General features: G+C 49.4%; 1 protein-coding gene across 9 annotated transcripts in view; it reads left to right on the top strand.

Annotated features, from left to right (window-relative positions):
* Positions 1 to 15,905, top strand: part of Cen (cerebellar degeneration-related protein 2-like) — a 621,507-nt gene that overhangs the window by 472,891 nt on the left and 132,711 nt on the right. For 2 of the 9 annotated variants that reach the window (XM_069314436.1, XM_069314439.1), the window contains one exon: positions 2,156 to 2,410. The exons of the other annotated variants lie outside the window; for them this stretch is intronic. In XM_069314436.1, coding sequence (XP_069170537.1) covers positions 2,245 to 2,410 — 166 coding nt within the window. In that variant the 5' untranslated portion in view covers positions 2,156 to 2,244. Of the gene's footprint in view, positions 1 to 2,155; positions 2,411 to 15,905 lie in introns of those variants that run through there. 9 annotated transcript variants of the gene reach the window in all.

Genomic DNA, 15,905 nt, shown 5'->3' with positions numbered 1-15,905 from the left:
ACTACTATTTTTTGTCAATGATACAGGTCTGTAATTAAGAGGGTCTTTAATGTTTTTGTATATATTGAAACTATGTTAGTCTTTCTCCATGTCTGCCAAGATTCCTGTGCGTAAAGATGCCTGAAAAATCAGTTTAAGTGGAATGCTCAACTCAGATGCCTATTGCAGGCGATGAGTCACAATAACGTGGCTGAAGTATGTTGACCAGACCACACACTAGAAATTGAAGGGACGACGACGTTTCGGTCCGTCCTGGACCATTCTCAATCGATTGACAATCGACTTGAGAATGGTCCAGGACGGACCGAAACGTCGTCGTCCCTTCAATTTCTAGTGTGTGGTCTGGTCAACAGATGTCTATTCTCTCAGGACCCAAGGTGAAACTCCATGTGAGCCAACTGCTTTGTCTCTACTTAGTTTATGGAGCATTTTTCCCCACTTCGTCTCCTGACACTTCTATGTACTCTGCTATTCTCTGCAATTCGTATTGTCTGGTTTCTGTTTAGGGAGCCGGTCGGCCGAGCGGACAGCACGCTGGACTTGTGATCCTGTGGTCCTGGGTTCAATCCCAGGCGCCGGCGAGAAACAATGGGCAGAGTTTCTTTCACCCTATGCCCCTGTTACCTAGCAGTAAAATAGGTACCTGGGTGTTAGCTAGCTGTCACGGGCTGCTTCCTGGGGGTGGAGGCCTGGTCGAGGACCGGGCCGCGGGGACACTAAAGCCCCGAAATCATCTCAAGATAACCTCAAGATAACCTCAAGATAACCTCAAGATAACCTCCCGGACATTTCATTTTAGACAAACAAACAAACTTGGGAACTGTTCGTTCAGCGTTTCACACATTTCTTTGTCAGTCTCCGTAAATCTGTTCCCCATTTTCCAGCTCTGAATTTTATCCTTTACCTGGAATTTACTTTTGATGAATTTCTGGAATAGGCCTGATCCAATTTCTGGAATAGGCCTGATCCAATTTCAGAATTGTCTGCTGTCCCTTTCTCCAATTTTTGTTCTGCCACTTTCCTCATTCTGTGTAGTTGTTTCTTGCTGGTATGTTTGTGGGTTTGGTCCCTTCCTATACCTGGATCATACCTGTAGAGGATTTCTGGAGTTCATCAACTCAGTGAGCCCGGCCAGGGGCTAGGGGTTACTAATTAAAGAATTTGCCTATTGTTCTCTGGCCCTCTCACAATTCACTATCTCCAACCCACACAGAACGTCGCTTTTCGTTCGTATGCGTTACATATGGCCACAAATTGTCGTACTACAAAATACAACTATATATTGCATAGTTGTATTTTATGCAGCGCCTATTGCCTCGTTGTTATGGAATCATATGATTTTTTTTTTTTTTTTTGGATGGGGGCGTATGTTGGTGTGAAAGGAGGGAGGGGTGTGTGTGTGTGTGTGTGTAATTACCTAAGTGTAATTACCTAAGTGTAGTTACAGGATGAGAGCTACGCTCGTGGTGTCCCGTCTTCCCAGCACTCTTTGTCATATAACGCTTTGAAACTACTGACGGTCTTGGCCTCCACCACCTTCTCACTTAACTTGTTCCAACCGTCTACCACTCTATTTGCGAAGGTGAATTTTCTTATATTTCTTCGGCATCTGTGTTTAGCTAGTTTAAATCTATGGCCTCTTGTTCTTGAAGTTCCAGGTCTCAGGAAGTCTTCCCTGTCGATTTTATCAATTCCTGTTACTATTTTGTACGTAGTGATCATATCACCTCTTTTTCTTCTGTCTTCTAGTTTTGGCATATTTAATGCTTCTAACCTCTCCTCGTAGCTCTTGCCCTTCAGTTCTGGGAGCCACTTAGTAGCATGTCTTTGCACCTTTTCCAGTTTGTTGATGTGCTTCTTAAGATATGGGCACCACACAACAGCTGCATATTCTAGCTTTGGCCTAACAAAAGTCATGAACAATTTCTTGTGTGTGTGTGTGTGTGTGTGTGTGTGTGTGTGTGTGTGTGTGTGTGTGTGTGTGTGTGTGTTTTAACACGCGTGTGCACGTACAGATTTTGTCACACGTGCCACTTTCATTTCTGTTGAAATGCAGTGTTGAGAGAGGGCGGAAGAGGGCGTTTAGGCCCGTGCCGCGTCACAACACGCCTCCTCCATCCATCACCCAACAATAACCAACACGGAAATATAACAGTTACAGTGAAAGAACAGACAAGTTTGGCGGGAAAGATCGCCGCCGTCCTCTCCTCAGTCTCAGTGACCAGTCCAAAGGGCGCCGGAGCCATGGAGTGGCGCTTGACTACAGTAGGGACAGGTCGGACCTGGAGTAACGCCAATGGCGACATTCTGCGCACCAGGGAGTACAAGCTCCCGCATACGGACTCCGGCCAGAACTCCCTCGAGTACTGGGACTACTCAGTTGAGCTCGAGATGCTCAAGGGCCCCGAAGGTAAGTACTGAGTGGACTGTTTTGTGGTGAGTACTGAGTGGACTGTTTTGTGGTGAGTACTGAGTGGACTGTTTTGTGGTGGAGGACTCTGGGAGGGGCCCAGATGGGTCCCGCGGGTTCTTAAGGTCACCAATGATGGCAAATTTGCCAAATTTATCATTTTTTTTAGCATCAGTTTGTGTCCAAGTTTAGCTTTTGAATGGAACACATTAATACATAATGCAGGTGTCACCCAGTTCCTCCTCCTCCTCCAGCATGGCGAGTGTATCCAGCAGGCAGTGTCTCTCTCTTTCACGAGGTGACCCCCCCCCCCCCTTCCACACACACACACACACACACACACACACACACACACACACACACACACACACACACAATGAGCGGGAACAATGAGTCAGCGAGACTTGACCTAGTCTTCACTCTAAACGACTCTGACATAAGGGATAGCGACTTCGAGTCCCCCAGTATGAATGAGCGACCAGTGTACTGACGTTTGAGTATCTGGTTGAAGAAGGGTTAATGTACTCAAGGAAGGGACCTGAAAACAAAAGGCTGGCATTCCAGAAGGGAAACTATGAGGAGATAAGAAAATTTCTGATATAACATGGGAAACAGAGCTCAGTAGAAAGACGGGCCAAGACACGATGGACTACATCACACAGAAGTACAAGGAGGCAACAGACAAGTTCGTCCTAGTCTAAAAGGGAAAAGAATAAATTGCAGATAAGAAACCCAAATCAGAGATGTAAGCAAGCAAAGCAACTAAGTACAAGGGCGTGGAGAAACTATAGAACTAACAGAAAGGAAGATGCCAGAGAGTCAGGAATGAGTACGTCAGGGAGAGAAGAGAGGCAGAAAGACAATACGAAAATGAAATAGGGACTTCTATTATGTAAGGCAAAGACGACCTAAATTGCTGCACAGCGATATCAGGAGAAAAACAGTGAAGGAATAGGTAATAAAACTGAGGATAGGGGCAGACAAATTCACTACAAACGACAAGGAAATGTGCGAGGAACTCGATAAGAAATTCCAGGAGGTCTTCACAGTAGAGCAAGGTGAAGTCTCAGAGATAAGAAAGGGAATATCTAACCAAACACCACTAGATGAGTGTGATTACCAGAGGGGAGGTGAGGAAGCATCTGCTAGAGTTGAATGTGACAGGCTATAGGCCCAGATGGAATCTCTCCATTTATACTGAAGGAAGGAGCAAAAGCTTTGTGCCAGCCACTCTCCATAGTGTATAACAAATCACTGGTAACAGGTGAAATGCCAAAAATTTGGAAGACGGCAAATGTTGTCTTGATATACAAGAAGGGTGATAGACAGGAGGCACTGAACTACAGGCTAGTGTCCTTGACTTGCATAATATGTAAGATGACAGAGAAGATTGTGCGAAAAAAAAGTTAGTGGAACATCTGGGGCGAAAGAACTTTGTGACACAACACCAACATGGGTTTAGTGTTGGCAAATTATACCTCACCGGATTGATTGAATTCTATGACCAGGCAACAAAAATCAGGCAAGAAAGAGAGTGGTGGACAGACTGCATATTTTTGGATTGCCAGAAAGCCTTAGACACAGTGCCACATAAGAGACTAGTGCACAAGCTGGAGATGCAGGCAGGAGTGAAAGGGAAGGTACTCTCTGGATAAGGGAGTGCCTAAGCAATAGAAGACAACGAGTCACTGTGAGGGGTGAGGTCTCAGAGTGGCGAGGCGTCACCAGTGGAGTCCCACAGGGATCAGTTCTTGGACCTATACTGTTTCTGATATATGTAAATGATCTTCCAGAGGGAATAGACTGTCATCTCAGTTTGCTGATGATGCAAAAATTATGAGGAGGATTAAGACAGAAAAAGACAGTATGAGGCTACAAAATGACCTAGACAAGCTGAAGGAATGGTGCAACAAATAGCTACTAAAGTTCAACCCGAGTAAACGTTAGGTAATGAAACTAGGAGCAGGAAATAGGAGACCAGACATGGGATACAGAATGGGAGATAAAGTCCTTCATGAAACGGACAGAGAGAAAGATATGGGGGTTGATATCACACCAAACCTGTCTCCTGAAGCCCACATCAAAAGAATAACATCTGCGGCATATGCGAGGCTGGCTAACATCAGAACTGCCTTCAGGAACCTGTGTAAGGAATCATTCAGAACCTTGTATACCACATATGTAAGACCAATCCTGGAGTATGCGGCCCCAGCATGGAGCCCGTACCTTGTCAAGCACAAGGCGAAGCTGGAAAAAGTTCAGAGGTATGCCACTAGGCTAGTCCCAGAACTAAGAGTTACGAGGAAAGGCTGCATGAACTGCACCTCACGTCGCTGGAAGACAAGAACTCGGGGAGACATGATCACCACATACAAACTTCTCAGAGGAATTGACAGAGTAGACAAGGATTGATTATTTAACACGGGTGGGACACGAGCAAGGGGACACAGGTAGAAGCTGAGTACCCAAATGAGCCACAGGGACGTTAGAAAGATTTTTGTCAGTGTCAGAGTAGTTAACAGATGGAATGCACTAGGAAGTGATGTGGTGGAGGCTGACTCCATACACAGCTTCAAGTGTAGATATGATAGAGCCCAGTAGGCTCAGTAACCTGTACACCAGTTGATTGACAGTTGAGAGGCGGGACCAAGACCACAACCCCCGCAAGCACAACTAGGTGAGTAACTAGGTGAGTACACACAGTGTAGAGAGAGCCGACCCAAAACATAAGGTGTTTACCTCATCAATATTTCGCTTTATTCCTGGCTCGTCCAGTAACCCAGATATGTACGCTGCTCTGGTGATGAAAATCTTCGAGGCAGTAAACAGCCTGACTTGTGGGAGGGGAGGGGGGGGGGGTAGTTGTAGTGTTGGCCGAGATGTTGTGGTGCAAGCATTACCACCCCAGTCATCGTCATCACCACCCCAGTCATCGTCATCACCACCCCAGTCATCGTCATCACCACCCCAGTCATCGTCATCACCACCCCAGTCATCGTCGTCACCACCCCAGTCATCGTCGTCACCACCCCAGTCATCGTCATCACCACCTCAGTCATCGTCATCACCACCTCAGTCATCGTCACCAGCACCTCAGTCATCGTCATCACCAGCACCTCAGTCATCGTCACCACCACCTCAGTCATCGTCACCACCACCTCAGTCATCGTCACCACCACCTCAGTCATCGTCATCACCACCCCAGTCATCGTCATCACCACCCCAGTCATCGTCATCACCACCCCAGTCATCGTCATCACCACCTCAGTCATCGTCATCACCACCCCAGTCATCGTCATCACCACCCCAGTCATCGTCATCACCACCCCAGTCATCGTCATCACCACCCCAGTCATCGTCATCACCACCCCAGTCATCGTCATCACCCCAGTCATCGTCATCACCACCCCAGTCATCGTCATCACCACCCCAGTCATCGTCACCACCACCCCAGTCATCGTCACCACCACCCCAGTCATCGTCACCACCACCCCAGTCATCGTCACCACCACCCCAGTCATCGTCACCACCACCCCAGTCATCGTCACCACCACCCCAGTCATCGTCACCACCACCCCAGTCATCGTCACCACCACCCCAGTCATCGTCATCACCACCCCAGTCATCGTCACCACCACCCCAGTCATCGTCACCACCACCCCAGTCATCGTCACCACCACCCCAGTCATCGTCACCACCACCCCAGTCATCGTCACCACCACCCCAGTCATCGTCACCACCACCCCAGTCATCGTCATCACCACCCCAGTCATCGTCATCACCACCCCAGTCATCGTCGTCACCACCCCAGTCATCGTCGTCACCACCCCAGTCATCGTCGTCACCACCCCAGTCATCGTCATCACCACCCCAGTCATCGTCATCACCACCCCAGTCATCGTCATCACCACCCCAGTCATCGTCACCAGCACCTCAGTCATCGTCACCACCACCTCAGTCGTCGTCATCACCACCTTAATCATCACCACCTTAGTCATCGTCATCACCACCCCAGTCATCGGCATCACCCCCCCAGTCATCGGCATCACCCCCCCAGTCATCGTCATCACCAGCAATCCGTTTGTCTCCTTGTTCCACACATCTTAAGAAGGTCTAGAGGGGAGACGGTCCCTGGATGTGAACAAGAGGATAGCGAGTGGTGCTGGAGGGTTATCTTGAGGTTATCTTGAGATGATTTCGGGGCTTTTAGTGTCCCCGCGGCCCGGTCCTCGACCAGGCCTCCACCCGCAGGAAGCAGCCCGTGACAGCTGACTAACTCCCAGGTACCTATTTACTGCTAGGTAACAGGGGCATCAGGGTGAAAGAAACTCTGGCCATTGCTTCTCGCCGGCGCCCCGGATCGAACCCGGGACCACAGGATCACGCGTCTAGTGTTCTGTCCGGCTGTTCTCGTTATGGAATGTTGTTTCAGGTATTCATAGTACCAGGCGACTTGTACCTGATCTGGCAGGTGCAACCCGTTCTCGCACTTGCTTATAGTCAATATTGGCTTATTTAATAAGTGCATATGTGACATACTAATTGATTGTGAATATTTTAGTTTACCTTGAAAAGCTTCATAGAAAACACCGACCTCACCTAACCTTCTTATTATGTTAAGATAAGCATCTTATTGCTTCGTAATGACAATTATTACTTAACCTATTATAGGTATAGGTTATATAGGTATATATAACCTATATAGGTATATATATATATCTATATAATAGGTATATAACCTATACCTATTATAGGTATAGGTTAAGTAATAATTGTAATTACGAAGCAATAAGATGCTTATCTTAACATACTAAGAAGGTTAGGTGAGGTCGGTGTTTTCTATGAAGCTTTTCAAGGTAAACAAAAATATTCACAATCAATTAGTATGTCACATATGCACTTATTAAATAAGCCAATATTGACTATAAGCAAGTGCGAGAACGGGTTGGGCAGGTGATGTAGAGGTAGAAGTGTTCGTTGATTAACAAGAAAAGAAAACAAGTGGTTTCTGCAAGTCATCATTGGTTTAGAAACCATCTTTGTGCTAATTGTGAAATGGAAGACTTTCAACCCATCAACCATTTTGCTCTCAATCACTGCCGGTTGTGGTGGATGACGCCGTCACCCACATGGTGGTACAGTTGCCAGTGTGGGGAAGTACACCCCGGTGGTGGTGGGGCGGGGGCCCTCGTGGGGCGTGTGGGGGGGGGAGGGGCGGAGAAATGGGGTGCCAGAGCTGGGGGAGTGACACGCTGGAATGCTCCCTCGTTCACCGCCTTCAAACACTGCGCCAAGATATTCCAGGACTGTTAAGACAACATGGGAGAAGATCTTTCAATTTCCTGCATCAGAGATGATGTTCCTGACATGATAGATACCTTATTGTTATAATGATGTTCTTGTGTTATCACAGTAACCCCTCAAGACTCCGCAGAGTGAAGCACTCAACACAATCATTTGTTTTAATTATTCAAATGAGAACACGCGAGATTGATTCAGCTGGACCGAGCTGCTCCAGCTCCAGCTTTACAGAAAGCAACAAGGAAATCTGTGAGGCACTGAATGCAAGTTTCCATGGAGTGTTCACAATCGAGCCTGAGCGGCTGCCATTGTTAGAAGAGATTACCCTAGATGAAAGACTATCAGATATAGAGGTGACAGCAGAGGAGGTAATGAAACAGTTGACAACACTGGATGCAACTAAAGCGGTTGGACCAGACAAAGTATCACCGTGGATACTAAAAGAGGCAGCGCAGGCCCTCAGTGTACCTCTGGCAATGATCTTTAATGAGTCACTTATGTCGGGAGAATTGCCCAGCTGCTGGAAGGAGGCAAATGTCGTACCGATTTTTAAGAAAGGAGATAGGGAGGAGGCACTTAACTACAGACCCGTATCACTGACAAGCATCCCCTGCAAAATACTTGAAAGAATAATTAGGCTAAGACTTGTTGAGCACCTGGAGAGCATTGGGTTTGTAAACAAGCACCAACATGGGTTCTGGACAGGGAAATCATGCCTAACAAACCTTTTAGAATTCTATGACAAAGTAACAAGGATAAGGCAGGACAGAGAAGGCTGGGCAGACTGCATATTTCTTGACTGCTAAAAGGCCTTTGATACAGTACCGCACATGAGACTGCTTTACAAACTTGAGAGGCAGGCAGGAGTAAGCGGAAAGGCCCTAGCATGGGTGAGGAACTACCTAACAGGAAGGAGCCAGAGGGTAATGGTAAGGGGCGAGAAGTCGGACTGGCGAACAGTAACAAGTGGAGTACCTCAAGGATCGGTGCTGGGACCAATCCTCTTTCTAATTTACGTAAATGATATGTTTACAGGAGTGGAATCATACATGTCGATGTTTGCAGATGACGCAAAATTAATGAGAAGAGTTGTGACAGACGAGGATTGTAGGATCCTCCAAGAGGACTTAAACAGGTTGCAGAGATGGTCAGGGAAATGGCTACTGGAGTTCAACACCAGTAAATGTAAAGTTATGGAAATGGAATCCGGTGATAGACGACCAAAAGGACAGTACACAATGAAGGGGAACTGCCTACCTGTAACGATTCGAGAAAGAGACCTTGGAGTGGATGTGACACCTAATCTAACTCCTGAGGCACATATAAATAGGATAACGACAGCAGCGTACTCTACACTGGCGAAAATTAGAACTTCATTCAGAAACCTAAGTGAGGAGGCTTTTAGGGCGCTTTACACTGCCTACGTGAGACCCGTCTTAGAGTATGCCGCGCCATCATGGAGCCCCCACCTGAAGAAACACATAAGGAAACTAGAGAAGGTTCAGAGGTTTGCGACGAGGCTTGTCCCAGAGTTACGAGGGATGGGATATGAAGAACGTCTGAGGGAACTGAACCTTACGACACTAGAGAAAAGAAGGGAAAGAGGAGATATGATAGGGACATATAAAATACTCAGGGGAATTGACAAAGTGGAAATAGACAAAATGTTCACACGTAATAATGACAGAACGAGGGGACATGGTTGGAAACTGGAAACTCAGATGAGTCACAGAGATGTTAGGAAGTTTTCTTTTAGCGTGAGAGCAGTGGGAAAATGGAATGCACTTGGGGAACAGGTTGTGGAAGCAAACTCTATTCATAATTTTAAAATTAGGTATGATAGGGAAATGGGACAGGAGTCATTGCTGTAAACAACCGATGGCTGGAAAGGCGGGATCCAAGAGCCAATGCTCGATCCTGTAAGCACAAATAGGCGAGTTCACACACACACACACACACACACACACACACACACACACACACACACACACACACACACACACACACACACACACACACACACTCAGATTCCTGAGTAGGCTCAGGAATCAGTACACCAGTTGATTGACAGTTGAGAGGTGGGACCAAAGAGCCAAAGCTCAACCCCCGCAAGCACAATTAGGCGAGTACGCGCACGCACGCGCACACTAAGTGTGCCACACTCTATGGTGTATAACAGGTCACTCACTGGAAACAGGAGACCTACCAGAAAGTTGGAAGACAGCTAATGTAGTCCCAATATACAAAAAGGGTGACAGATAAGAGGCGCTGAACTTCAGGCCAGTTTCCCTAACTTGTATACCATGCAAGGTAATGGAGAAGATCGTGAGGAAAAGGCTCGTAGAGCATCTGGAGGGAAATAACTTTGTAACGCACCACCAACATGGGTTCAGGGATGGTAAATCGTGCCTCACTGGCTTAATAGAATTCTATGGCCAAGCAACAAAAATTAGGCAAAAAAGAGAAGGGTGGGCAGACTGCATTTTCTTGGACTGTCAGAAAGCTTTTGACACAGTACCCCATAAAAGGCTGTTACAAAAGTTGGAGCAGCAGGCAGGAGTAAAAGGGAAGGTGCTCCAGTGGATAAGGGAGCATCTAAGCAACAGGAAACAGCGAGTAACGGTGAGGGGGAAGACATCAGAGTGGCGAGATGTCACCAGCGGAGTCCCACAGGGCTCAGTACTTGGACCCATCCTGTTTCTAATATATCGAAACGATCTTCCAAAGGGTATAGACTCATTCCTCTCAATGTTTGCTGTTGATGCAAAAATTATGAGAAGAATCAAGACAGATGAAGATAGACTCCAGGACGACCTTGACAAGCTGGAGGAATGGTCTAGAAAATGGCTATTAAAGTTCAACTCAGGAAAGTGCAAAGTATGAAATTGGGCGAAGGGATCAGAAGGCTGAACACAAGGTACCATCTGGGAGGTGAAATCCTGCAAAAGTCAAATAGAAAGATCAGGGGGCTGACACCGAACCTGTCCCCAGAGGCCCACATAAAAAGGATATCATCAGCGGCATATGCTAGAATGCCCTACATTGCCTTTACAAACTTGTGTAAGGAATCGTTCAGGACCTTGTACCCCACTTACGTCAGACCAATCCTGGAGCATGCAGCTCCAGCCTGGAGTCCTAGGGTTGGGTTAGGGAGAGGTTGGTGTTAGGAGCTGATATTAATCAGTGTAAACACAGTTTTTCTGGTGAGGAATGAGCGTGCTGATGAACTCTATCAACTGTGAAACTGAACAGTTTGGTGAGGAATGACCAGGAAGGAATTAGTGTGTCTGTATTACTGCTTCCCAAACTAGGGTTTATCCGCCCCTCCTAACAACCGCAAGGAGTTTGTGAACCACTGCTCTGTATAAAGCTCTGGGAACCACTGCTCTGTATAAAGCTCTGGGAACCACTGCTCTGTATAAAGCTCTGGGAACCACTGCTCTGTATAAAGCTCTGGGAACCACTGCTCTGTATAAAGCTCTGGGAACCACTGCTCTGTATAAAGCTCTGGGAACCACTGCTCTGTATAAAGCTCTGGGAACCACTGCTCTGTATAAAGCTCTGGGAACCACTGCTCTGTATAAAGCTCTGGGAACCACTGCTCTGTATAAAGCTCTGGGAACCACTGCTCTGTATAAAGCTCTGGGAACCACTGCTCTGTATAAAGCTCTGGGAACCACTGCTCTGTATAAAGCTCTGGGAACCACTGCTCTGTATAAAGCTCTGGGAACCACTGCTCTGTATAAAGCTCTGGGAACCACTGCTCTGTATAAAGCTCTGGGAACCACTGCTCTGTATAAAGCTCTGGGAACCACTGCTCTGTATAAAGCTCTGGGAACCACTGCTCTGTATAAAGCTCTGGGAACCACTGCTCTGTATAAAGCTCTGGGAACCACTGCTCTGTATAAAGCTCTGGGAACCACTGCTCTGTATAAAGCTCTGGGAACCACTGCTCTATATAAAGCAGTGTACTCACCTAGTTGTGCTTGCGGGGGTTGCAGTAACAATATTACTGCTGGGTAACAAATAATGTTACCCCCCCCCTCCACCCTCGCCCCAGAGGTGGCCAGGTGGTGCTCACCTTGCCAGGTGGCCCTCACCTTGCCAGGTGGCCCTCACCTTGCCAGGTGGCCCTCACCTTGCCAGGTGGCCCTCACCTTGCCAGGTGGCCCTCACCTTGCCAGGTGGCCCTCACCTTGCCAGGTGGGCCTCACCTTGCCAGGTGGCCCTCACCTTGCCAGGTGGCCCTCACCTTCCCAGGTGGCCCTCACCTTGCCAGGTGGCCCTCACCTTGCCAGGTGGCCCTCACCTTGCCAGGTGGCCCTCACCTTGCCAGGTGGCCCTCACCTTGCCAGGTGGCCCTCACCTTCCCAGGTGGTCCTCACCTTGCCAGGTGGCCCTCACCTTGCCAGGTGGCCCTCACCTTCCCAGGTGGTCCTCACCTTGCCAGGTGGCCCTCACCTTCCCAGGTGGTCCTCACCTTGCCAGGTGGTCCTCACCTTGCCAGGTGGCCCTCACCTTGCCAGGTGGCCCTCACCTTGCCAGGTGGCCCTCACCTTGCCAGGTGGCCCTCACCTTGCCAGGTGGCCCTCACCTTGCCAGGTGGCCCTCACCTTGCCAGGTGGCCCTCACCTTGCCAGGTGGCCCTCACCTTGCCAGGTGGCCCTCACCTTGCCAGGTGGCCCTCACCTTGCCAGGTGGCCCTCACCTTGCCAGGTGGCCCTCACTTTGCCAGGTGGCCCTCACCTTGCCAGGTGGCCCTCACCTTGCCAGGTGGCCCTCACCTTGCCAGGTGGCCCTCACCTTGCCAGGTGGGCCTCACCTTGCCAGGTGGGCCTCACCTTGCCAGGTGGCCCTCACCTTGCCAGGTGGCCCTCACCTTGCCAGGTGGCCCTCACCTTGCCAGGTGGCCCTCACCTTGCCAGGTGGCCCTCACTTTGCCAGGTGGCCCTCACTTTGCCAGGTGGCCCTCACCTTGCCAGGTGGCCCTCACCTTGCCAGGTGGCCCTCACCTTCCCAGGTGGTCCTCACCTTCCCAAGTGGCCCTCACCTTGCCAGGTGGTCCTCAGCTTGCCAGGTGGCCCAGATAATGGCTTCAAGAATTCCCTCTCATTCGCGGCGATCATTTAACGATTGAGAGAAAAAAATTACGAAGTAGAATTCCGGATGTTGACTCTTGCCGCACGACCGCTGGTAAATGGTGTGGGGGGGGGGGATATCTTGATGGTGGAGTTAGTTACCTGTTGGTGTTCCTGTTGAGCATCGTATTTTCTCTGTTTCCTCATTCCTCCTCTTTTCTGCTACTTATTCCTCTTCCCCCTCCGCTCTCTCCCTTGCTCATCATTCTGTCTTCCCTTCTGTACCCCCATTAGGGCGCTCTGGCCTAGTTCCCCGTGGTGCGGGAGATTGTGTTCGCTGGTGATCCAACCCGTCTTCACACTAGGACGGTTAAAGCAGCGGCCGTCCTCACACTAGGCTGGTTAAAGCAGCGGCCGTCCTCACACTAGGATGGTTAAAGCAGCGGCCGTCCTCACACTAGGATGGTTAAAGCAGCGGCCGTCCTCACACTAGGATGGTTAAAGCAGCGGCCGTCCTCACACTAGGATGGTTAATTCAGCGGCCGTCCTCACACTAGGATGGTTAAAGCAGCGGCCGTCCTCACACTAGGATGGTTAAAGCAGCGGCCGTCCTCACACTAGGATGGTTAAAGCAGCGGCTGTCCTCACACTAGGATGGTTAATTCAGCGGCCGTCCTCACACTAGGATGGTTAATTCAGCAGCCGTCCTCACACTAGGATGGTTAATTCAGCGGCCGTCCTCACACTAGGCTGGTTAAAGCAGCGGCCGTCCTCGCACTAGGCTGGTTAAAGCAGCGGCCGTCCTCACACTAGGATGGTTAAAGCAGCGGCCGTCCTCACACTAGGATGGTTAATTCAGCGGCCGTCCTCACACTAGGATGGTTAAAGCAGCGGCCGTCCTCACACTAGGCTGGTTAAAGCAGCGGCCGTCCTCACACTAGGCTGGTTAAAGCAGCGGCCGTCACACTAGGCTGGTTAAAGCAGCGGCTGTCCTCACACTAGGCTGGTTAAAGCAGCGGCCGTCCTCACACTAGGCTGGTTAAAGCAGCGGCCGTCCTCACACTAGGCTGGTTAAAGCAGCAGCAATTTTAACATCCTGTGTATTAAAAATTGATTTCTTCTCTTATATAAATTATTATTATACGTATAAATTATATGTATAGTTAGGCGTGGGTTAGGTTAGGTTAGGTTAGGTTAGGTTAGGCGTGGGTTAGGTTAGGCGTGGGTTAGGTTAGGCGTGGGTTAGGTTAGGTTAGGTTAGGTTAGGTTAGGTTAGGCGTGGGTTAGGTTAGGCGTGGGTTAGGTTAGGCGTGGGTTAGGTTAGGTTAGGTTAGGTTAGGCGTGGGTTAGGTTAGGCGTGGGTTAGGTTAGGTTAGGCGTGGGTTAGGTTAGGTTAGGTTAGGCGTAGGTTAGGTTAGGTTAGGCGTGGGTTAGGTTAGGTTAGGTTAGGTTAGGTTAGGTTAGGTTAGGCGTGGGTTAGGTTAGGTTAGGTTAGGTGTTTAGGTTCTGTTGGCGATTATTTGTATTTGAAGTTCGTGGGTGAACCATTTATGGAACGGTGGTTCGAACAGCGGACGTGAGCGAAGCACTTGTTCCGGAAGTGTTCGGACGTCATCAGTTGTGAGTCGTGTGTAAACCGCTTTTCATTCATAAACGGAGGGTTTGGCGGCTGGATTAACGAGCTTGGATCTTTGTATGCGAGGACGGGTTGGATGATCTATGGTTCTAGTGCGTGTGACTGTCCCCCCCCCTCCGGCCAGAGGATAAGAGATAAACTAATTGTGCCCCATCCTGTAGGAGTGAACCCCGTGGTCCTGTTAGGTCACAAGGCCCTGTCTCTTCTGGGTCTGTTTTTCCTATTGGGAGAGATTTATGTAATTTATTCAAATTTTATTTAAAGGTTGGCCCTTCAGACCATGAGGGTACCTGGATGAGGTACCCTCATACGTGTATGAGGGTACCTCAATCTCTAGGTACCCTCATACATGAATGATGTACCTAGAGATTTGCAGTTACTTTATTACCTCTCGTGTTCTTGAGGGTATCCTCATAATGCACTCAAGCATTAGTGCCGGCTACTGAGCACATGCCCTTGAGTGACTAACCATCCAGCGAGAAGGGGAGTTTAGCATCACACAGCCCTTCATACGGTCTACGGCAGCTGACATACAGGTACCTGTATGGAAGTCTTCAAGAGGCATTTAGACAAGTTCTTGCAAGAAGTGCCGGACCAATCGGGCAGTAGTGGATGTGTGGCCCTGCTGGCCGCTCCAAGCAACAGCCTGGTGGACCAAGTTATCAAAAAGTCGAGCCTGGCCCCAAGCCGGATGGGGGGAGGGGGGTTTAGAAATAGCCTAAGCTACTCTATCCCTTTGAGATGTATTTTTTTCTTGTCTCAATAAACATACTTGAACTTGACCTTGAACCAAGCCGGGCTCGGGGAGTAGAAGAACTCCCGAATCCCTCTCCAGGTATGCCTAAATATGATCATTAAAAAAAAGTTAAAGGTTGTGTCTGTAGATCTAATGATCTCGTTTTATGGCGCCAGGGAGTTCCTGAAGAAATAAATCGATTTGCCTTCACGCTCCCTCTCTCCTCTCCCCTCTTCCCCCCCCCCTCTCTCCCCTCTCCTAGTCTCTCCCCTCATCCTGTCGTTCCTTCATGATCCTACCCTTAACTGCTCCATTTTCCTCCTATTTGTTTGGCCTATAATCCCCTACCCCCGCCACCTTCCCTTTCCCCCCCCTGCTCCTACACCCTTCCCCCCCTGCCCCTACACCCTTCCCCCCTGCCCCTACACCCTTCCCCCCCTGCCCCTACACCCTTCCCCCCTGCCTCTACACCCTGCCCCTACACCCTTCCCCCCCTGCCCCTACACCCTTCCCCCCCTGCCTCTACACCCTGCCCCTACACCCTTCCCCTACACCCTTCCCCCCCTGCCTCTACACCCTGCCCCTACACCCTTCCCCCCCCTGCCTCTACACCCTGCCCCTACACCCTTCCCCCCCCTGCCTCTACACCCTGCCCCTACACCCTTCCCCCCCTGCCTCTACACCCTGCCCCTACACCCTTCCCCTTACCAGCAGCTGCTAGGTGGAGAGACCCGCCCTCAAAAT

The sequence above is a fragment of the Procambarus clarkii genome, chromosome 79, assembly GCF_040958095.1.
Source record: "Procambarus clarkii isolate CNS0578487 chromosome 79, FALCON_Pclarkii_2.0, whole genome shotgun sequence".
Classification (NCBI taxonomy): domain Eukaryota; kingdom Metazoa; phylum Arthropoda; class Malacostraca; order Decapoda; family Cambaridae; genus Procambarus; species Procambarus clarkii.
Note: the sequence above shows the minus strand (reverse complement) of the source record. Positions and strands in the feature narration are given on the sequence as shown.